This window comes from Plasmodium yoelii (genome assembly GCF_900002385.2).
Source record: "Plasmodium yoelii strain 17X genome assembly, chromosome: 5".
Taxonomy (NCBI): Eukaryota; Apicomplexa; class Aconoidasida; order Haemosporida; family Plasmodiidae; genus Plasmodium; species Plasmodium yoelii.
In genome coordinates this window covers 250,772-274,347 of record NC_036177.2, presented here as the reverse complement: position 1 = coordinate 274,347, position 23,576 = coordinate 250,772, and the positions used below count along the sequence as shown (strand labels likewise).

The following is a 23,576-nucleotide window of genomic DNA, read 5'->3' as shown; positions in this document are numbered from 1 at the left end:
ATGTCTAAACTATTGTATAGTGTATAAAAATTGTAGAAATATTTAAATGAAGATATGTATATGTCTAAAATATGAACATACTAATTCTCAACATATTCATGTAATTATATGTTAAAATAGTGATATACAAAAAAGTTAAATATTAATACACATAATGTATATATAATAAAAAAAATATATATATATATACATACATACATATATGAAAATATGAAAATATGAAAATATGCAATATTCATGGAAGACTTTCCATTTTTATTTTTTTAAAAATGTTTAATGATAAATTATGCCCACAAAAAATAAAATAAATGGAAAGCTTATATAAAAATAAATGAAGGGGCTACATATAAACACAAGGGTATATGTTTTAAAAGATAAAAAGCAAAAATGCAATAGTGTTTTATATTTCAACATATATTCCTTTCATTTTTGCATATTTATTTGTATTAAATAATGATATTACAAAAAATGAAATCACTAAAATTTAACATTGTTGCATTTATTCGTGTATATATTATACGAATAAATATGTGGGGAGTTGGTAATTCTCCTCAATATGAAAATATGATTATATTTTATTTATGGTAATTGTATCCATGATTGTGATATTTATTTGAAATAAATGTTTATATCATAGTTATAAATATATAAATGCATATAATAATAATAATAGTTTGGGAAATTTTTAAAAATACAATCTTAACGAAATTGTATTTATGCAATTAAAAACATAAAATTTGTAATAAATAAGTATATGCTGATTATTTTGTTAAACAATCATTTAAGTGCGGCATACGATTAAAATGGTAAACAAATAAAAATAAAAAAAAAAATAAAAATAAAAATAAAAAAAAAAATTGGTAAAACGAGTAAAAATAATAATTGCTAAAACGACCAAAAATTATTTAAAACGAACAAAAAAATATTTAAAATGGTATTTTTAAAAAAATTATTAACATATATTTTTCTTTAAAATGAATATACAATGTTTCCGATTTTTATAGGATATATATGACACGTAGCATATACAAATAAAATAGTTGTGTATAAAATGTAATGAATATTCTTAGCAAAATATATTCAGGATGTTTCTTATAAATAATAATGATATTAGTTATGGCTTCTTTTGTAGGAAACTATTGTTGTATTTAATTTGAATTTAAAAATCGCCATATAATTGCGCGCGTATATAATATATATACATATATATGCATTATATGCATTATATGCATTATATACATATATATACATTTGTTTATACATATATTTATATACATTAAAATTTATAACTCTATAAATATTTGACTAAACATAAAATAGTCTTTTGGGTTTATACTTAAGTTTGTATATGCTTACTATTCTGTAAATTAAAAAAATAATAATTTTGGATAAATGGAAAATTAAAAAAAAAAAAAAAAAAAAAAAAAAAATAGCTAGCTAATTTGTAATTTCTTTAAACTATATATCATGCAATACCAGTATAGATATGTATATGTATATATATTTATTTATTTTTAATAATGTCAATTTTAAGTCAATAAAAAGGATATTACCTAGTTGTGTATTTTAAATGTAAAAAAAAAGCTTGAAAGAAAGTTAGCGGGTTGTATAAACTAGCCATATAACAGTATAATAGTGTATAACAACAATTTGTCATTTCAAAAATACGAAATAAATAATAATTATTGTATAAAAATAACAAAAATATTTAATATATTCGCATACATAAAGTTATATAATCTCACAAATAGATGAAAAATCAAGTACTAAATTTAAAATAGAAAAAAAGTGTTTACCATGTATCATTTCTTAGAACAGAAAAAAAACGTTTTAAAAATAATAAATAATGAAAGCAGTTTATTTAGATATATAGATATTTATAAAAATTGTGAAAATGATGTATATAATATATATTTGAATATATATAAAGCACAAAAAAATGTGGGTAAAAATGATGAAATAAATAATATTTTTAAGTCTTCGGAATGTTTTAAGGAAATATCTCATGATAATAATAATTTTATTGAAAAAAAAGTTAAAGAAATAATTGAGGAAAAAGAAATTATTGAAAAAGAAAATGATAAATCAATAAAAAAAAGTATCGATTTATTAATTTATCCATGTATATACGAAATTAATATGAACGAAAATTATTTTACAAGTTCTTGCTGTTCAGGTAGAACAATCATATTTTGTGAAGCTGATAATTCGAAAAAAGAAAATGAAAAAAAAACAATTTCCAATAATAATTTAGACACACCCAATAGTGCTAATGAATTAAAAGATAATTGTAAAGATAAACAGTTTCTTTCGTATTTAAAAAAAAAATACATATTAAAAAATTTGACACTAACAAATGAATATGAAAATATAGATAAAAAAAACATCGATATAAATAAAAAAAATATCGATATAAATAATTATAAATATTTTTCGATTTCACAAAAGGAACCAATTCACAGAAAAAACGTTAAATTATTTTATTGTAGTCATTCCCATCACAACTTGGAAATTGATACAAAAAATATAAAAAAAAAATTGTTAGAAAATTGGAGACAGAATTTTTGTTATGTATTAAATCAGGAGGAAAATTTATCTCGAGACGGTGAAAATAAAAAGTTGATTCACAGTTTTAGTGATAATGAAAATATAGATAATTATTTCGGATTAAAAAAAACAAAAATTGAAGTAAAAAAGCAAAAGCAAAAACCAAAACAAAAACTAAAACAAAAACCAAAACAAAATGTGTACATAAAGTTCGAACCTTTTATTATTCATGTAAAATGTATTGATTTATATAGTGCATTAAATTTACTAAAAATAGCCCAAAGTGCTGGATTGAAACAAAGTGGGATTCTTAATTTTAACAAAGATGTAACAGTTGCAATTAGAGGATCAATGAGGTTAGAGCATTACATGGGAAATTTGCTCGATATAGATATAAATAAAATAACAGAATTAATTGATATATGCAATAATAAAATGTCTAAAAATATTATGCAACTTATACACTTTTACAAATTTTATAAAGAAAAAATGAATACAGCCGATAATGAATTTTTTGATATTAATTACAAATTTGTGTGTGATAAAAATCGGGTAAATTGTCATGGAAATCCAAATGAGGGAAAAAATGAGGAAAAAAATGAGGGAAAAAATGAAAAAAAAAATGAGGAAAAAAATGAGGAAAAAAATGAGGAAAAAAATGAGGGAAAAAATGAGAATACAAAAAAGAAAAAAACAATAAATATGAAAAAAGGAGATACAAATATAAAACAAATAAACTTAAAAAAATATAATGTAGAAATTTTAGAAAAAGGGGAAATTATTAATATAAATACCAAAAGTAATGCATTAAAATGGTCAGTTTTTCCAAAGATAGATGATGTTCATAATTTTTTTGTTTGGGGACATGATATGTTTATGGATAAAAATAAAATTTATTTATTTGGAGGGTTTACAAAAGGAGTTAGAAATAATAAATTAAAAATTTATGACATATTAAATAAAGAAATCATAATGAATGATACTGAATTACCATCTTTGGCATTTCACGTTTTTTTAAAATTAGATGACAATTATGCATTTATATTTGGGGGAAGAAAAAACCCACAAACATGTTCTAACAATGTATGGATTTATAATATTAAAAAGAATACTTGGAATTTGGCAAAAATTAGATATAATATAAGTAGTAAACACATTGAAAAAAATAGAAAAGATTCTGAAAATTGTGAAAATTGTGAAAATAGTGAAAATTGTGAAAATAGTGAAAATTGTGAAAATAGTGAAAAATGTGAAAATTGTGAAAATAGTAAAAATTGTGAAAATAGTAAAAATTGTGAAAATAGTAAAAATTGTGAAAATAGTAAAAATTGTCAGCATGATCAAGTACCATCTCCAAGATACAGACATGCATGTGCAGTTGTAAAAAAATATAAAAAAAAAAAAAATAATTCAAGTGTTTATATATTTTATACATATGGGGGGGTGAATAATTCGAGCTTAATTTTAAATGATATTTGGAAAGGAAAAATAACGATAAATGAAAAAAATGATGATGCCTATATTGTATGGAATAAAAAAGGGAATTATAATGTTCAAAAAAATATAATTCCAATTAAAAATCACTCTATGGTTTATAATAATAAAAAAAATATAATTTATATTATTGGGGGTAATTATGGAAAAGTTTCGGAAATGGATAAAGAAAATTGTATTATCAGCAGCTCACCATTTGAAGAAACAGAAAAAATAGAAAAAAATAATAAACAAATATTATACAATATTGAAAATATAAAAAATATATATATATATAACATTAAAACAGATTTATTTGATTTTGTAAAATGTGAAGGAGATGATAAATACAATTTTCCTTTATCTCGATTCTCTCATACATGCTGTTTAATTGACGCAAATTATTTTATACTAATAGGAGGGTTAAATTATCATAGAACAATAAACGATATATGGGTATTTAATATGAAACAAAATAAATGGCATTATTTAGATAAATTTTATTTCAATAGTATGTATGTAAGATCAAAAGTTGTGTGCGAAAATTATAATATATATATTATTGGTGGGGGGTGTATTATTTTCACATTTGGAAGCTTTTTCGATTTACCTGTACATGCAGGTTTTAGGGAAGCTATTATGGATATCGAAAAGAGTAACTCAAATGATATGAACAAGGAAATAAAAAAAAATACATATGAGGAAAAAACAAATGTATGTGAGAAAAAAACAAATATATATAAGAACAATGGTGTAGAAGAAAATAAAAATTCATCCCTATATGCAAAAGATATTAAAATTAAAAAAATAGAAAAGTGCAAAAAAAATGGTGACACCTCATATAACTCAGATCTATATATTATAGTAAAGGATAAAATATTTCTTAAAGAAATAAAAAATTATTTAGAAAATATAAACAATTTTGATAAAAGCAGAAAAATAGTTTTCTCTCAATTTAGTATAAACAATATTAAAAAAGAAGGGTTTTATGTACCAATTAAGAGAAAAATGGATATGTCAATAAATTTTTTAGACAAAATATTTTTGTGTGATAATAAGGGAATATTTTATATGAACGGCAAGGTAAAAAATGAAAAAAAAAATGAAAAAAAAAATTTAAAAAAAAAATTAAAGGAATTATTTGAAAATTTTGTAAATAATGAAATAAAAAATTATTTAAATGAGTCGGATAAAAGCTTAATTTTACGAGCTTGTAATAAATATGAAATAATAGGAAATATCCTAATATTTCATTATATGCATTTAAAACCGTTGATAGATTTGTGTATTCCATATTTGAAGGAAAGCGAACAAAATGAAAAGGGTGTAGGCTTATTGCTGTTGCGAAGGAGAAAGGGAAAATGGAAAAAAAAAAAAAACAGTGGAAAAAAAGAAAAATACGAAAAAAAAAAAAGATATGTTGATATTTATACTATGATGAAAATGAAGTATAAATATAACAATCTTATAAAACTTGTCTATCTTTTTTTTGTATCTATAAAAAGAATTTTTAATTATTATACACACAAAAAAAGGAGAAATAATTTAAAAATTAATTTATTTGGAGGAATAAGAAGATATAACAAAAGTGTCTTCAAATGTTTAGCAGCCAAACAAAATAAACGAAAGAAATTTGTTAAAAATTTTAGCATGTACATAGAAGAAGGAATAATATGCAAAAATAAATTTTCGAATATTTATAAATATGAGAATGTAAAAATTAGAATGTTTAAGCATGATGAAATTTGTAGAGAAAAAAATAAAAAAATAAAATCTATTGCTATATATGAAAAAATAACAGGAAAATTACGAAAAAACAAAATATATTTAATGAATGGGCAAAGCTTAAAAACAATACATACAGAAAATAATGTTATGTACAAATTAAATTTAAGTAAGTGCATGTTTTGTTCTGGTAATGGCACTGAAAAGGAGCGAATGAAAAATATTTTTCTTAAAAAGAAAAAAAATATGCATGACAATAATGATGATGATAATGCTGATAATAATAATGATGATAATGCTGATAATAATAATGATGATAATGCTGATAATAATAATGATGACAATAATGATAGCCATTATATGGTTGACGGTTTTCGAGAGAATGTTGTGGATTTATTTTGTGGGGCAGGATATTTTACACTTCCTCTGTTAAAATTTGTAGGAGATAGCAAAATAAATAATTATTATGCATTTGATATTAACCACCATTCATTAAGCTTTTTAAAAAAATCAATAAAATTAAATAATATAAAAAAAAAAAACTTATATATATTAAAAGAAAATTCTTTTCATATGTCAAAAAATGATAACATAATTAAAAAGTGCCATAGAGTTTTATTGGGATTATTACCAAATAGTAAAAATGCATGGAAAAAGGGTTTTAATCTAATAGATGATAAAATAGGAGGCACATTACATATACATGGAGTTGCAGAAGATTCTTACAATGATAGTTTATTTTTTGAGATATTGAACACTTATGAATATGAGAGATATACTAAAACAATGGGGACTAACAATACAAAGGAAATAAATGTGTTAGAATTTTTGAAAGTTGGTAAATATGAAGCAGCAAGCAAAGAAGTGGACCGTAAATATGAAGCAGCAAACAAAGAAGCGAACCGTAAATATGAAGTACCAAACAAAGAAGTGAATCGTAAATATTCAGGAAGTAATATATCGCCCCGATTAAATTTTGCCCAATATGTTTTGATAGAAATTTTTAAAATATCTATAGAAGACTATAAAAAATATAAAACACATTGGGAAATTAGGATTTCACATGTCGAAAGGGTTAAATCATATGCTCCTCGTATGTATCACTATGTAGTTGATATTGAATGTGTTCCACAATTAAAATAAAACATTTAAAAAATAAAAAAAAAATTTGATATTTTTTATGAATTATATAAATATATATTAATGTGTTTCCACTAATTTGGCTGTTTGTTCTATAATATGTTTATAAATTGGACATATTTTATTTATATTGCATATATATTATATATAAATAAACCTTGCCCCATTTTAATTATATATATATTTTTTTAATTGTTGTTTTTGTGTTGTAGATATATTTTTCTTTATCTTTTGTTTATAATATTTGATCATATACATTGAATGAGACATATTTATTTATTTATTTTTAACAATTTTTTATAGTCTATTTGTTTGCTATGGTTTTTATATCATGTAATAAGTTCTTTACCTTTTTTATTATAATCGTGGATTTTCCCCCATTTTTGCATAGTGTCATTAATAATAATAAAATGACAAATTTGTCAAAAAGGAATAAATATATTCAAACTTTTTAAAATCTAATTTGCTAAATTTGCAATATATATTTTTTTAAACATTTAAAATTTGTCAAAAAAAAAAAAAAAAAAAAAAAAAAAAAATCGCTATTCATAATTTGAGATTATATTTCCGTTGCTTTAAAAATATAAAAATTATTTGAATATAAAAAATAGTTCTTTAAAATATATAATTTTGGAATATTTGTAAGAATGATTATGTACCCACAAAAATAGGGGTATTATGTTGATATTTAATTTAAGGGGGAATATAGAATTATAAAAATAACAAGGGATAAAAAAAATAACTATTAATATAATAAAAAATAGCTATTAATATAATAAAAAAATAACCATTAATATAATAAAAAAATATAGTATAACACAAATTTAATCGAGTAATAAAGATATTAATAATATAATATACAGTGAAAATGGCGGCAAAACATCGTAAGTAAAACAAAATGATACTAAATTTCATCTAGTTTATTTGATTTATTTCAAATGTTAATATGCTTTGGTTATTGATGATATTGAAATGTGGAAATAATGTGGTGGCATTTTATACTTTTCGTATTAGAAAATAAATGTGAACATATTGACTTAATATATTACTTTTCTTTAGATCCGGATCTGATAATGTGTAGAAAACAGCCAGGGATAGGTAGCATTGAAAAAGTGTTCATATAAAATGCATATACGCTTCCGAAATTTGACTACTACATTAATAAATAATAAAAATACATATATTTTTAACATGTGTTTATATGTTTATATGTTTTATAAAGCTATTGGAAGATTGTGTGAAAAATGCGATGGAAAATGCCCAATTTGTGATTCATATGTAAGACCATATACTTTGGTACGAATTTGCGATGAATGCAACTATGGAAGTTATCAAGTAAGACATTATTTAAATAACAACATAGATAAGATATGGCCCTTTTGTCGTTTTGTCATTTTTTTCAACATTTTACTGAATGTATTACAGTTACAATATTATGTGTATACAAACTTAAATATAACAAAATAAAATCATATTATTTTTTTTTTTAAGGGAAGATGTATTATTTGTGGAGAAATTGGTATATCGGATGCCTACTATTGTAAGGAATGTTGTCTTTGTGAAAAGGATGTAAGAAATTATAACATTAGCACATATAGATATTTATATAGACATTTCTTTTTATGTAAAATATAAATAACTATGTTATATTATATTTTTTCACAGAGAGATGGATGCCCGAAAATTGTTAATTTAGGTAGCGCAAAGACAGATCTATTTTATGAAAACAAAAAATATGAATTTAAAAAACAGTAAATATGTTTTATTTTTTGTAATATGGCAAACAAAAAAATAAAAGCAAAAAAAATAAAAAAAATAAAAACAAAAATAAAAGCAAAAAAATAAAAAAAATAAAAACAAAAATAAAAGCAAAAAAATAAAAATAAAAAAAACAAAAATAAAAGCAAAAAAATACATATTAATAAATTTTGAATAACATTATTTTCATTGGCACATAACTTTGTGAACATTCTTACATTCCTTTTTTTATATTTTTTGCATTTTTTTATATTTTTGTCATTTTTTTGCATTTTTTTTCATTTTTTTATATTTTTTTCATTTTTTTCATTTTTTGCATTTTGACTTAGTATACACACGTGGGTCTATAATGTATATACGATTTTCAATGCCACATTCTATTAATATTATTAAATGAATAATTTAATATAATCATCTACAATAGTAGATTTAGGGGGGAGCTTATTCATACATGAAAAGTAGTGGGATAAATCTGTAAAATTGTACATTTCTGTAAATACTAGTTCTATATTTTTTGCCCCAATTGGGGTTAAAATAGACTTTATGAATTTCTTATATATTTTCAAAATATCTTCATCACTATATGCAAGAACAGTCTCTTTGCATTCGCTTTCAATTTTATTGTTACAGTTTTCATGTTGTAAACAATTGAGAATATCTTTATATAAAATCGGTTTTACTGATTTGAATAACATAGAAAACACATCTTCTTTGGAAAACGACTTATTTATATGTTGTAAATTATATTTTTTTAACAAGAAATAATGTTTGGGTGTGGGGTACATAATATTGGGATATTTAACCATTATCAGTTTGCACTAAAAAAGAAAAATATGATATATATGCATGTATATATGTATTTATATATATATTTGTTTTGGAGGGTAGAATTCCATTTTTTTATTTTTATTTTTATTTTTATAACAATTAATTTTAGTTCTATTTCATTAAGTTTATCCTTAAATCTGCAAATAAATTTATTACAGAAAAAATTTAATACATAGAAAAACATGATATAATGCTGTTGTGCATAAATATTCTAAGACAATTTTTTTTTATAATTTTTAATAATGAATAAAAAAAAGAGATATATATAGTTGTATAACCCGTCTTTTTTAAATAAAATAGATTCGATAATAATGTTTTTCCGAATGCCTTCCAATAAATTATAAATGGAAAAAATATATGTAAAAAGAATTGAAAAAAAAAAATAATATAAGGTTGTCTTAATATTTTCAAATGTATAGTATTAAAATGTATTTATATAGTTTTACATTTTATTAAATTCTCATTATATTTCTTGGTAGTTTCTAGCACCAGTTTCATATTTATACTCATTATGTTTTATAAGAAATGAAAATTATATCAAACAAAAAAAAACACAAAAATATAGAGATGGAATTATAATGAAAAGAAACGAGATATAACAAAATTCACAAGATGAAAAATGGAAGATAATCAAAAGATTTGAAATATAATATCAATAAAATGAGAGAACATAGACCAAATGAATAATTACAAAATGAAAGTTTTACTAAAATAGCTAAAACTATTTATTTTTTGTTGACTAAAAAATATTTTTAAATATTTTAATGATACAAAATAATTACTATATAATCTTAATTTGTTTATTTGATTGTAAAATATGAGTAGAATATAATATGATGTATTCTAGAGTATGAATAATATATATATAGAGTGAAAATTATTTGTGTGAATATGTGATAGAAATATTTTTACATGTATGTACATGTGAAATAACATTACCCAAAGATCTATAAAACATTTGCTAAATTAAATACCTAAAAGGGTGTATATATTAATTACATACACATGAGAAGGATGTTAAATACCTTTTTGGAATGTAAACAATAAAATATTTAATTTGTATTTATATACAGAATAAGTTAAAGTTATCAAAAAAAAATAATCATTTTTATATGTCTTGTATTTTTCCTTTTAACCAAGTGGTAAAAAAAATATATAAATAAGTATAGCTATATACATATTTTAATAATACAAATAGTGTAATGGAAAATTTATGAAAATTTATGAAAATTTATGAAAATTAATGAAAATTTATGAAAATTAATGAAAATTTATGAAAATTAATGAAAATTTATGAAAATATTATAGCCTTTTATTACTGTGTTTTTTTTTTTGCTTTTTTTAACATAACAAAATATTGTGAAAAAGAATAGTAAAAATGTAACAATAATTATTAAAAGGCAATTTTGTTAATTAGCATATATCGTATATAATTAAAAATCCAAAAAAAAATAAAACATATCATATTGTTTATATGGTTTGGGTGATATATAAATATGTGCACAAGAATAATGCATAATAAAATGATGAATAAAGATCGAAGCACAAAATAAGGGAAGTTTATTGGAAAAAAATATCAAAGTTTTCAATAAAAAATTAAAAAAAGAAAGAAATAAAGAAAGAAAGAAAGAAATAAAGAAAGAAATAAAGAAAGAGGAGTTAGAAAAAAAAAAAAAAAATATATATATATAATATATATATATATAATAGATTCATATATTTATTTATTAATTATAAAAAACAATTTTTATTTGTTTTTCATTTTGGGGATATACTACTATATACTTGTCATATCCATTTTTGGTATTGTATTTCAATTTATAAATTAATTGAATAAGAAAGAAGAATAAAAATTTATACTAATAGATATTATATACGTAAGTATACCCAAAGCTTAAGAATAGAAACAAATAATTTACAAACAGGATAAGCCCAATAATCCTAATATATAATATATATGTATTGCATTAATGGAAATAAAAAACACAATATGCAAGCGTTTTAATTTATTTCTTATATCAATTGTGGTACTAATTTGTACATTTGGGCTTAAACATAATCTTATTATAGTATATAAAAATGAAGATATTAGTTTTAGGGTTTTAAATAATGATATAGGAACAAACATTCCCCCTGGGGGGGCAGTTCCATTTCAAAATACAATACAAGAAAATGAAGGTTTAAATGTTACCGATTCAAACGATGGCAAAAAGGGTAAAAATGGCGAAAAGGATAAAAATGGCGAAAGGGATAAAAATGGCGAAAGGGATAAAAATGGCGAAAAGGGTAAAAATGGGGAAAAAGCGGATGAGGAAATAAACATGAATGCTAATAGAGACACTATTGGAAATGCTGGGAATGCTGGGAATGCTGGGAATGCTGGGAATGAGCAAGTATATATCAAAGAGGAGCTTGCAGAAAATAAAAATGATTATAAAAATGAAGATGTAAATAAAAATGGTTATAAAGGTGAAGGTGGGTTCGAAGGATTAACGTTAGATGTACATTTTACTGAATACAACAATATATATACTAATGTTAAGGTTGGAAACCAAATGTTAAAACTGTCATTGAATAGTAGATTAGAAGGAATGTATGTCTTCATGGATGATTCAATTTCATGTTATCAACAAGATGAAAATAATAAAAGAAAATGTTATGATCCTAATTTATCAGAAACTGCAATTTGGTGCAATAATAACATGATATGTTTACCTGCTATATTATCAATGCCTTATGAATGTTATGCCGATAAAAAAATAAACATAAATAATAAGGTTCCATATCCAAACATATACTATGATGCGTTAAAATATAGCGAAAGTCATATAGAGGGATTCGACACAGTTGAGCTCGTGGGCTTAAAGTATGGAAACAAGAGCGGAGGAAATAAGAAGCAAGGAGAAAGCGGAGGAAATAAGAAGCAAGGAGAAAAGAGCGGAGGAAATAATTTAAATTTATTTGAAAACGCAGACATTAAACTTATCGTCGATTTATCAATTTATAATAACTGGAATTTATTTAAAGATACAGATGGTATTATGGGAATTGCAGGCAACGAATTAAGTTGTAGGAATACAAGCATTTGGAATAAAATACTTGAAAAAAATAATTCTATATTTGGCATTGATATTAATTTACCTGAAAACGCAACAAAAAAATATGTTAATAACTTATCAGAGAAAAGTAAAAGAAATATAAATTTTTATAATGTAACGTTGGAAAGCGATAAAAAAAATGACATAAATAATGACATAAATAATGACATAAATAATGACATAAATAATGACATAAATAATGACATAAATAATGCAGGATATGTGACAAATTTACACGAATCAGTAGTTAAGCTATTTTCATCAAAAACAAGAAATATAATTACAGAAGAGAATCAAAAGAATGGTAATCCGATTACGGTACCCTCCCAAATACATATTGGTGATTATAAAAAAGAATATGAACCTATCATATGGTCTGAGCCAAGAGAAAGAGGTGGGATATTTTCAGATTCTTTTATGCAATTTACAATATACAATTTAGAAGTATGTGATAATAATATATTTGGTAAAAATAGTAGCAATTGGCAAGGTGTTATAGATTTAAGTAGTAAATGTTTAGTTCTTCCTAAAATGTTTTGGCTAAGTTTAATGCAATATTTACCTGTTAATAAAAATGATGAAAGATGTGTACCAAGCAATAAAGAAATCGAATTTAACGAGGACACAATACCTAGGATGTGTTCAATTGATGATAAATATAGACCATTACCTGTTTTGAAATTTTCATTTTCAGATAATGATATAGTATCTAATAATAATATAAATAATAATGAACAGGGAGAAAATATTAAAAAAATTAATATTCCTTTAGATAATTTAATAATAAAAGAAGATGGTCCTAATAATAATTATTTATGTATAATTCCAGATGTAAGAGAAGGTATAAGTAATGGAAATAGTGGAAGAACAACTAAACCGTTAATAAAATTTGGAACCTATGTATTAAATAATTTTTATGTTGTAGCAGATCAAGAAAATTATAGAGTTGGTCTTTCAAATAAAAAAAGTTTTTATTATTCTAATGATAAATGTACAAAAAAAGTAGAATGTATAGGTGATCAAGTATATGAACCTGCATTAAATATTTGTATTGATCCAGATTGTTCTATATGGTATTTTTATACATTAAATAATGAGACCAAAACATGTGAATCAGTTTCATCACGATTTTACATTTTTATAATAATACTTATTATTTTATTAATACTGGATATACAATCTTATTATTTATATAGAAGATCTGTTCGTACTGCAAAAATATCTTCTCGTTAATTTATTTTTGGATATAAAATAAGATGAAATAAAATAAGATGAAATAAGATAAAATAAAATAAGATGAAATAAGATAAAATAAAATAAGATGAAATAAGATAAAATAAAATAACGTTTCCGATTTGTTACATACACTTTTGTTGTAAATGTGTGGAATTTTTTAAGAAGCATAAAATGTTATATATTTTCTTGAATTTAAATATTTATAATTTTTCAATATTTAAAAGCATAAGATCTTTAATATTTTATAAAAAAATATACATATATATTTATACACACATTTATATATGTACATATAATATTATTTCATATGTTTAAATATTTTATTATTTTATTATTTTTTTTTTTGATGTTTTTATATTTTGGCATAAATAATTATATAAATTCTTCAGTTTTATACAATTTTTAAAATAACATAATTATCCTCAACCTATGTCTTATTTTATTATTTTCATGCCAAATTAAATCTAAATTTTGATATGACCCTATATATCCATTTTTGTCATGTGTATTATTTTATAAATATTTTTATTATAATTTTTTTTTTTTTAATATATAGCTCAACTTTTTTGGCTTTAAAATAAGAGAGCTCCTGAAAAGGGGAATTTTTCATTCAATAGGGAAAGCAATAAAAAATGATAATAAATAAGCAAAATGAAAAGGGGGTTATACAACATAATTGCGAATGTTTTTTTATGTTTTGCACACTTTTGATATGAATAACGTTCGAAATTTGGATACTATTAGAATGAAATAAATGTTGGTAATATTAGTTGGTGTTGTGTAAAGATTATTTATTTTAATTGATATGTCTTGTTAAACAATAACAAAATAAAAGGAATACATATAGGAGATGGGTGAGGTAAAAAATAACAATAAGCTAGGATATGTCTCATGAAAATATAAATATAAGTAAAAAATGTAAAATATAAAATAAAAAAAATTAAGTATATGGAAAAATGACAAGTGCACATTAATGCATTCTGTAAAATAATAAGCAATTTTGTAAAAATAAGCAACTTTGTAAAAATAAGCAACTTTGTAAAAATAAGCAATTTTGCAAAAATAAGCAATTTTGTAAAAAGTGTAATGAAAAAGGCTATATGTAAATACATTATATATGGGAATAATAATGATAATAGATAATAACTTTATTAATTTTATTAATTTGTTAATTTGTTAATTTTCATTTATTACTTGTATATTTTCTTTATACCTTTTTGCATTAATTTATATACGTATACACGCGGCTAGACAATATGTGCAATGGTTGTATAAATAAGAACATTGTATAATTGTATAAAATATATTATATAAATATAGCGTATTAATAGTTTTCCATTTCATGTATAATTTTGTCCATGCATATTTTGTAGGAAAAAATATGTTTGTCCGAATAAAAACATTTATTTTTTTTTATTGCGTTTCCAAGGTTTGAATATTTATTCACTTTATTATTATGGAGGGAATTATATAAATTTTTTAATTTTGTAATGAAGCGAAAAATTTAACGATATTTGTGTGTGAAAAAAAAAAAAAAAAAAAAAAATATAAAAAAAGGAGAATACGGAAAGATTATTTTGTTACTTTAACGAGCAAATGAAATATTTATAATATTTGTAACCGCTAGACGGCATAGATATTTTCACGTGTTTTGTTTCGTTGCATTTTATTAATTACCGGTTTTGTTTCGTTTCGTTTTGTTTTGTTTTATTTTTACTTTTTTTATTTTGTTTTGTTTTGTTTTTACTTTTTTTATTTTTTATTTTTTATTTTTAGTTTTTAGTTTTTAGTTTTTAGTTTTGCCCTTATTTGGCGCATTTTCCTGTCTGTCAAAAATTTCGAGCTTTGTATCGCTTACCACTTTAACAAATCGTATATTTTTTACAAATTATAATTTTAACTTTTTGTAATAAATAAAAATTTTAACACCTGAACAGCAATATCACTATTTGATATGTATATATATATGTGTGTGCATTCATAAATAAATTAAATAAAAAAAAAATATGAAGAACGGTATTGAAATGAAGGAAAATAATATATATGGGAATGGATATGCACACTATCAGAATAATTTAAATGGTGATTTATTTTTTAAGAACAATGATATAATTAAAAAAAATGGAATATCAGAAAATATGTACACATATAACACAGTTGAATTAGGGGGTTTAGGGGAATATGGAATGAATAACATGAATAACAATATTAATTATGGCGATAGGCACAATACTAATTATGGGGATAGACACAATACTAATTATGGAGATAGAAACATGATAAATGTGAAATATAACAATTTGGATATACCTTATAATATAAAAAATTCAGGATATAATAATATAATAGATAAAAACTATACAAATAACAATATTAATATAAATAAAAGATGTGTAACGATAAATGATGAAATTAGCAAAAATAGTGTATACCCTAATTATTATAGAAGTAGAAGTTCAGGCACACATATTAAAAGATATTATCCTCATGTTAATATAAAAAATAATAATGATATTTCTTTGTTCGAACATGGAATAAATGATAAAAATAATGCATACATTTTAAATAATAATAATAAGAAGAATCATGATACTATTTATGAACAAGGTCATGTGATTAATATGAAAAAAAATATTTATAAAACCGCTTTAGATTTGAATATGAATAAAGAAATGAGTTTGAATAAAGAAATGTGTTTGAATAAAGAAATGTGTTTGAATAAAGAAATGGGTTTGAATTTAAAACCAAGTACAAATATAACAAGTAATATAAATAGAATAAATATTACGGGAAATTATAACCTTCCAAATGTAGTAGAATATAAAAATGATATGTTTTTTTCTTATAAGGATAAAATAAATAATACATATACAGATTATAAAAATAATATAAACAATTTAATTATAAATCCAGATAAAAATATGAATTTGAGGAATGCTCGTTTGTATAAAACATCAGAATACCATTACAACATCCCAAATAAAAATGATAATTCAATTGGTGTTAATAATATTTGTAAGATTTATAATTTGGATAATAAAAAAGATTCCAAACATATTCAATATGAAAATAGTTCGGAAAAATATGATTTCATAACGAATAATAAAAATTTAAATGGTTATAAACTGTATGATAGTGGAAATTGTGAAAATTATGGAAATTATGAAAATTGTGAAAATAACCAGTATGATTCAATTTTGAAAAAAAAATGTTTAGAAGAAAATGATAACGAAGAGATAATAATTAAGAATAAAAATTTGCCTATTGTATATACAGAAAAGTATAGAAATAAATATAAGAATATTTATAATGAAAAAGAAGAAAATATTTATGACATGTGTAATGTAGATATAATTGAATCCCCAAAAGGAAAAATAGTTGATCCTACAAAATTAAGTAGTGAAATTTTTTCATATAATAATATTAACAATTTTTTAAAAGAATATGGGTCGTTAGAATATATTAATGATTATAGTAATATGAAGAAAGATGATAAAAAAGAAAAAGAAAAAGACATTGTAAAAAATGATAATATAAATGAGGATAATAATATTTCAATGAGTAATGAAAGCTTAAAAATAAATAAAAAAAATAGAAATGAATTTTTAGAATGGAAATCTCACAATAGATTATTGAAAAATATTATAGCATCTTATAATGAAAATACAAATATAAAAAAACATGGTTTATTTAATTTGCTTTTTGATATATATGGATATAATAAAACAATTTTTAAAAATTATTTATCAAATAATGATGAAAATGAGATAAAAAATGTTATTAAAGATATAATATATGAATTATTTGAAAAAAAAAATAATAAAATTTTGGAAAAATTCATATTTTTAAAATATTTATTTAATGAATATGGACATACAGAGTATCCAAATTTAATATCATTAAAAAATTTTAAACAAATTTTTCGAAATTATAAAAACATTTTTTCATCAAAAAAAATTGTATTATTTATATTTAATTGTTTAGACAGAGGAAGAAAATATTATATAACGGAAAGTGATTTCATTATAGGAATGTTAGCATGTAGCCCACAAATGGGTAATGATATATATGATGATTCAGGAAAATTACGTCATCAGTTAATTTTTAGAGCTTATGATATAGATAGAGATGGATATTTAAATAGTAAAGAGATGTTAGTATTTTTGTATCATATATATGAATTATCAAATGATTTAAAATATTTAAAATTAAAAACAGATAAAAATAAATTAAAAGATTTTGTTATTAATGAAAGGGATAAACTTATGAAAAATCATGAAAAAATTAGTTATGATTATTTTTATAATTTAATAGTAAACAAACAAATTGAAGGAACAACAAATTTGTTGAGATCTAATTGTGATGTTGCTAATGTTGTAAAAAAATATTTTCTTTATACATATGCAAAAAATTTAATACCAGAAAAATATATAGATGGGGATGATTTTTTTTTTATACATTCTAAAGATAAAAAAAATAATCAAGTAGATAATATTATTGATAAAAAATTGAAAAATGTTTCTAGATATTCTCATGATACTATTCCTTTTAATACATCTTCGAATCATATTTTAGATGAGGATTATAGTAATTCTTATATGCTTAGAAGAATGAATGCATATGAGGGTTCAGGGATATATACAGATGCAACAGAAAATATTTCATCAGAACAAATTGATAGAGATACACTTTCAAAAGTTTGGACTGGAAATATATTCCCTGAATTAAAAGAAACAGAAACATCAATGGAAAAAATTTCAATTGAAACTTATAATAATACAAAAAAGGTTAAGGAAAATGAATTTTTATCTAATATTGATCATAATTTTGAAAAATCAAAAATAAATGATATTAATTTTATTGACAAAGGAAGGGATACATTTACAGATAATCAATCAGTGGAATTTCAAAAGAATAATATGAACATAGAAAGTTATCAAACAAATAGTTGTGAAACTGGTTATAATAATATATATGTTGATGAGAAGGATAAAAATGAAATGGTAAAAAATAAAGCTAATATTAAAAATGTTAATTTGGGTTCAATGGAATATGTAGTGGATGATTCTATTGGTAAGATAAACGAGTTAGATGCAATGAATTCTGATTTAAAAAAGGAATCGAATACTTTTGAAAAATCAAATGAAGAAACAAAAATAAATGGTGATATTTCTAAAAAAATGGAAAATGGTGATTCATTCGTTAATGAAAGTTTGGGGGTAAATGATAAGGATGAGATAAAATATTCTGGGGGGATAAATTTGAATCCAATTCGTTTAAACATTTCTGGTTTTGGTGAAAAGTGTGATAATAAATGCGAAAATAAACGCGAAAATCATGAGAATCTAAAGAAAACGAGTGGGCAACTGGATAGAAAAAAACCACTTTATTCAAATAGTGATAATTTAAAAACAGAGAAAAAGATAATCGATAAAGATTATGTGGAATATGAAATAAGGAATGACAATATATTAGTGGAAAATTGTAATAATATAAATAAAGGTGATAATATATTGTTAGTAAATAGTGATAAAACAAAAAATAGCGAGGTTTTACCTCATTTTGGAAAAGAAGAAAATTGTGAATCAAATTTAAGAATAAAAGAAGTATGTGATTATGATTTAATTGTTAATGATAAAGAAAAAATGGAAAATAGTATTAAAGAAGTTGTAAAAGAATATAGAGAAAAATATATAACAGATCATAAATTATTAACATTAAATCAAGATATTGCTTTTAAAGTGTTTACTACTTTTTATAATATTTGTTATAAAAAAAAAAGAGAGGATTATAAAAATTATTTTGATATATTTAGGGTTTGTAATTATAATGATGTTCTTCTTTTATGTGATGAAGTTGTAAAATTATTTAAATTAGAAGATTCATTAGAATTTGCTAATTTGCCATGTAAAGTATTTGGAGATATACATGGAAATTTATTTGATATTGTTGATTTTTTTAACATGTATAATTGGCCAATGCATGATAATAATAATAGAATAATTTCTTTACTAAAAATTGAGAGAGATTTCGAAAACGTCGGAAATTCCGAAAATAATATGAACAACAAATGTGTAAGCAATCACAGCGATTTGAAATATGTATTTTTGGGTAATTATTTAAATCGAGGAGAATTATCTTTAGAAGTTATATGTTTCTTATTCAGTTTAAAAATATTATTTCCTAAACATATATATTTAATAAGAGGAAATCATGAAAATCGAGTGTTTAATTATGTTTATGGTTTTTATAAAGATATTGAAAGAAAAATAAAAAGTAATTTTAATTGTTTAGGAAAAATAAATTATAAAGATGATGTTATATGTGCATATTCTTATGAACTATTTAACAGAATTAATGATGTTTTAGAATTTTTACCTTTATCTGTTTTATTAGACAATGAAATTTTATGTATACATAGTGGTATTGGTGATAGTATTCAAAATGTAAAAGATTATTTAAATATTGAAAAGCCAATTATAATACCAGAATATGTTGATAGAAATAGTAATAATAATAGTGAAATATTAAAAAAAATAATCATAGATACATTATGGTCTGATCCTATAAATTATTTAGATGATAATGATATGTTATTATTGAAAGATTGTACAAAATATGATATAATTCCATCAAGTCGAGGAAAAATAACAGTAAAATTTGGTAAACATAGATTAACTAAATTTCTAAAAAATAATAAAATAAAAATGATAATAAGAGGAAATGAATGTGTTTCTGAAGGATATAAATATGAGTTTAACAAAAAGATATTGACTTTATTTTCAGCTACAAACTATTGTAATAAATATAAAAATAATGCATCGAGTGCATTAATTATTAAAAAAAATAAAAATATTACAATATTTAATCAAATTTTGAAATCAGAATGTGAAAATATGAATCTTAATGAAAGTAGCAACAAAGAAAAAGTTAATATTGCATATACAAATGGTGAAGAAGACAAACTAAACAAATCAGATAAATTGCAAAATGGTCAAAATGAAACGAAAAATGGGTTCTATTTCGATCATACCAAACATAAGGATAAACCTTCTAAAAAATATGGAAATGAATATAAAGAAATTGAAAATAATAATGATTTAATAAATTTAAAAACACCACAATTTTATGTTAATAAAGATTCTATAAAATTGAGTAATGATGATAATATTGAAAATATATTGGGAGATGATTCAGCTTCTAAAAATAATTTATATGATACAGATGTCTGTGAAAAAAAAAATGATAATTTAAATGATAGTGGAGTAATGAATGAAATGTTAAAAAGTTTGAGTTACGAAAAAAATTTAGATAATTGTAATGATAACAAGGATAAAGAAGATCAAAATAATGATGTATTACAAAATGATAGGAAGCGAGTTAATTTATTGGAATCTGATACAGACAAAAATAGTGCCAACCTTTTCGAAAACCCTTGTAATGAACACATAGAAAACGAAGAAAATGTTAATAAAGAAAAAAAAGAAAAAAATGAGGAAAAGGATGAAAGTAAAGAAACTATGACATATGATGAGAATGGAGATGGATATAAAGCTAAAGATGACAGTAGTGAAAAAAATGATTCTGGAGAAAATTATAAACATAACAAAATTTTCAATAATAAAGAAAATGAAATTTTTAACGATTTTGAAAATTGTTGTAATGGTAAAAGTATAGATAATATAAATAAAGATCTAATCAAGTTTAATGATTTTGGAATAGAACAAAATGAGCATAACGATATATTTTTAGAAGAAAAAAAATACTTGGAAAATATAGAAATGATGAAAGAGGAAATGTTAAAAGAATGTGATTATAAAGTTGATTCAAATAAATATACAGATGGAATAATTGAAGAAAATATTGAAGAAAATATTGAAGAAAAAAATAATGAATTATACAAGAGTAGAAACAATAGTAACAGCAGAAATAATACCAATTCTATTATAAATAATTTTTTCAAAAATGAAAAAACAATCGAACAAAACTGTTCAAATATGTTTCTTAATTATGATCAAGTTAATAACTCAAAAGAGCATGAAGACAATTTAAAAAATGGAAACTGTTCAAAAATAAGTTCATTATCAAATGAAAACATTGGAGCTATAAATTATATGAATGAAATTGATAATGAATTGGTGTATAAAAGAATAAATTACATGATGCCTCCAAATTTGACCCTAACAAACAAAACCCAAATGAAGAATGGAAGTTACACTAGAGAGCATAATTCAGCAACAATGAGAAACATAAGAAGTGAAAGCAACACTATGGATTCTCTAAATAAGTAAGTTACGAATAAGTTATTAATTTTGTATATTTATCAGAATAGCTTAGTTGTGTATTTTTTTCAGTTTTATAATTTTATGTAATTATGATTTGAATATTTTATTTAAATTTTTTAGGCTTGAAATGCAACATTTGCCTCCAGACCCTCAACCACAAACAAAAATATCATTCCAAAAAAGTTTAGATGATTTACACGAGTCCCAATTCTGAATAATTTATTTTTTTAATTTTATCCTCATTCATGATTTGGGGTTTATTTTTTTTTGTTATTCTCAAAATTTGTATAAATGTGACATTTTAAAATGTGTGCATTTTTCGAAAACTGTTTTTAAGTACATTATTATTTTTATTTTTTTTATAAATTTTTGTGTTTTATTGTTATTTTGTCAATTTTTAATTTTTTTTCATTATCGTTTATTTATAAATGTTTAACTGTATTATTTTTATAAATTGTTTTACCAACCTTGCCGGTCAGGTCAAATAGCGATATTTAGTTTAATTACAGGAAAAAAAAAAAAAAATATATAAATGTAAAAATATGTATAATAAAATAATGAGATGAGAATGCTATTTCAAGATATAGACATTTATAAAAGTTATACTAAAACATGTATTTTTGAAGTTAATAAAACTAGTTTTATGTTTCCTACATTTTGAAATAAACAAAAATAAATTATAAAATGATGTTGATTTATGTATGTGTGCAAAGATAGCTAATTAATGAAAGAGCTAGAAAAATGATTAGTGTAAAAAAGAGTAGCTAATTGAAAAGCTTTATCCATGGGTATAGTATCACTAGGATTAATTTTTTCATTTAAAAGTATAGAATCATTTTTAAAATTTTTAAATTGTTTTAATATTTTTAATAAATTATTAAAGTAAATTTGATCAGAATTTTGAATTTTAGTAAAATTTACAATATTTAATAAATTTTCTAAGCTCAATATATCATCTCCTAAAAATGTTTTATTATTTATTAATTCCATTGGTTTTGGATTTATAATTGTGTATTGTTTGTCTAAGGAATCTTTTTGATTTTTATTAATATCGTCACAATTTGGTAATTTCATATTATTATTATTATCACTACTTTGAGAATTTATATTTTCATCATTTTCCAATGTATGTTGTTTAAGTATAACATTTAATTCGTTAATAATATACTCAACAATATTTTGTGGTTTTTTCATTAAAATTTTGTATAAAAGTATAACTAAAAGAATGGATGTATCATTTTGATCTACGTACAAATTAAGATCTTTGTAATTTATATTTTTTTGTATAACTTCTTCTTTAATATTAAAATCGAGATTAATATTTGTTTGTCTTTGATCGTTAAAGTTTTTATATAAAGGATTATTTATTATATCATCATTTTCATTTCCATCATTTCCATATTTATCATTTTGAAAAGTCCCCAATATTTTTATTCCATCTGTAAATCCTTTCAACTTTTTCTGGATTTTCACCATTTTTTTCTCC

General features: G+C 21.7%; 6 protein-coding genes across 6 annotated transcripts; 4 read left to right on the top strand and 2 right to left on the bottom strand.

Annotated features, from left to right (window-relative positions):
• Nucleotides 1-1,797: 1,797 nt before the first annotated feature.
• PY17X_0503900 (uncharacterized protein) lies at nucleotides 1,798-6,888 on the top strand (the record flags this gene model as incomplete). The annotated part of the gene is made up of 1 exon (XM_720312.2): nucleotides 1,798-6,888. One exon carries the CDS (start codon nucleotides 1,798-1,800, stop codon nucleotides 6,886-6,888), a length of 5,091 nt encoding a protein of 1,696 aa, XP_725405.2.
• An 865-nt stretch (nucleotides 6,889-7,753) lies between these two features.
• On the top strand, nucleotides 7,754-8,640 carry PY17X_0503800 (pre-mRNA-splicing factor RDS3, putative; the record flags this gene model as incomplete). Its single annotated transcript, XM_022955168.1, has 5 exons — nucleotides 7,754-7,769; nucleotides 7,945-7,983; nucleotides 8,108-8,220; nucleotides 8,377-8,454; nucleotides 8,551-8,640. The coding sequence occupies 5 exons, from the start codon at nucleotides 7,754-7,756 to the stop codon at nucleotides 8,638-8,640; spliced, it is 336 nt and encodes a 111-aa protein (XP_022811630.1).
• A 392-nt stretch (nucleotides 8,641-9,032) lies between these two features.
• Nucleotides 9,033-9,981, bottom strand: PY17X_0503700 (conserved Plasmodium protein, unknown function; the record flags this gene model as incomplete). The annotated part of the gene is made up of 4 exons (XM_022955167.1): nucleotides 9,033-9,461; nucleotides 9,569-9,608; nucleotides 9,750-9,798; nucleotides 9,918-9,981. The coding sequence occupies 4 exons, from the start codon at nucleotides 9,979-9,981 to the stop codon at nucleotides 9,033-9,035; spliced, it is 582 nt and encodes a 193-aa protein (XP_022811629.1).
• A 1,460-nt stretch (nucleotides 9,982-11,441) lies between these two features.
• Nucleotides 11,442-13,802, top strand: PY17X_0503600 (peptidase, putative; the record flags this gene model as incomplete). The annotated part of the gene is made up of 1 exon (XM_022955166.1): nucleotides 11,442-13,802. The coding sequence occupies one exon, from the start codon at nucleotides 11,442-11,444 to the stop codon at nucleotides 13,800-13,802; it is 2,361 nt and encodes a 786-aa protein (XP_022811628.1).
• A 2,009-nt stretch (nucleotides 13,803-15,811) lies between these two features.
• PY17X_0503500 (serine/threonine protein phosphatase 8, putative) lies at nucleotides 15,812-22,304 on the top strand (the record flags this gene model as incomplete). The annotated part of the gene is made up of 2 exons (XM_022955165.1): nucleotides 15,812-22,092; nucleotides 22,211-22,304. 2 exons carry the CDS (start codon nucleotides 15,812-15,814, stop codon nucleotides 22,302-22,304), a joined length of 6,375 nt encoding a protein of 2,124 aa, XP_022811627.1.
• A 503-nt stretch (nucleotides 22,305-22,807) lies between these two features.
• On the bottom strand, nucleotides 22,808-23,566 carry PY17X_0503400 (conserved Plasmodium protein, unknown function; the record flags this gene model as incomplete). The annotated part of the gene is made up of 1 exon (XM_725380.1): nucleotides 22,808-23,566. The coding sequence occupies one exon, from the start codon at nucleotides 23,564-23,566 to the stop codon at nucleotides 22,808-22,810; it is 759 nt and encodes a 252-aa protein (XP_730473.1).
• Between the last annotated feature and the right edge of the window lie 10 nt (nucleotides 23,567-23,576).